Source organism: Crocuta crocuta, unplaced genomic scaffold (genome assembly GCF_008692635.1).
Source record: "Crocuta crocuta isolate KB4526 unplaced genomic scaffold, BGI_CrCroc_1.0 scaffold610, whole genome shotgun sequence".
NCBI classification, from domain to species: Eukaryota; Metazoa; Chordata; class Mammalia; order Carnivora; family Hyaenidae; genus Crocuta; species Crocuta crocuta.
In genome coordinates this window covers 553,297-554,283 of record NW_027527456.1, presented here as the reverse complement: position 1 = coordinate 554,283, position 987 = coordinate 553,297, and the positions used below count along the sequence as shown (strand labels likewise).

General features: G+C 53.1%; 1 protein-coding gene across 2 annotated transcripts in view; it reads left to right on the top strand.

Annotated features, from left to right (window-relative positions):
- Positions 1-987, top strand: part of JADE3 (jade family PHD finger 3) — a 173,009-nt gene that overhangs the window by 158,647 nt on the left and 13,375 nt on the right. For both annotated transcript variants that reach the window (XM_077763034.1, XM_077763017.1), the window contains exon 13: positions 213-392. In XM_077763034.1, the coding sequence (XP_077619160.1) occupies positions 213-392 (180 nt within the window). The remainder of the gene's footprint in view (positions 1-212; positions 393-987) is intronic.

Genomic DNA, 987 nt, shown 5'->3' with positions numbered 1-987 from the left:
AAAGATCAGTTGGAACAGGCCCTGAAGATGTCTCCTGCCGGAGCGCCAGCCCTGTCTTCACCTTCATACAGGTCTCTTCCTGCCGCGTGGCGTTAGTTTGTCCCGATAAAAACTCAGTCTGTATTGGGATCTTACCAGGGCCTCAGGCCAGGTGTTTTGCTGAATGTGCCCGAGGGGGGTTACCTTTTATCTTCTCTCTCTTAACCTTCCAGAGATCTCGCACATGACCATGTCTTCCGTTAAGATTGAGTGTGTTTTGCCGGAGAACTGCCGATGCGGCGAATCTCCGGTGTGGGAGGAGGCGTCCAACTCTCTGCTCTTCGTAGACATTCCGGCAAAAAAGGTTTGCCGCTGGGATTCGCTCGGCAAGGGAGTGCAGCAAGTGACCGTGGGTAAGGGTGAAGGCTGGGCTCTGATCCGCGGGGATGGCTGTCTTTTCCCTGGGGGGTGGCGGTCACCTGATGTGTCATTCCCGATGTGTCATTGTCCTGCTCTCTGTAGCCACGCTCTGTGTCCTCCCACTTTGACCAGGAGTAAATTCTGGAGGGCCCATACTTCGCTCTTCCTCTGGGGGGGAGAGAGCAGCATTTCCCCATCTTGTTTGGCTGAGGCGGCGCACAGTAGGGTCTTTCCGTGACATCCTCAGGTCATGGCTTTAAAAGTTGGAGAGCCGGTTTGTGGCGCAGCAAAGGCAGTCTTATCTTGGGTCAGGCCAAGCCCTGAAGCTGCAAAAAGAAATAACAGCCACATCCCTCTGAACATAAGAAGGGCTCTCAGACTCACAAAGCATCAACCAGGACTATCTGGTCATGGCGACAAAATAGGATTCAGGACGAAATCCAAGGGCATTTGGATGAGATTGTTTATGGCCACCGGATTCGCAGTGGAGGGGTTTCTCATTCTCCGGCCTGGAAGGGTATGGGCTTGGGTAGAGATGAGGACTCTGCTTCTTTTGTGTTGATGAGAAGAGATACCAGAAATTCCCGT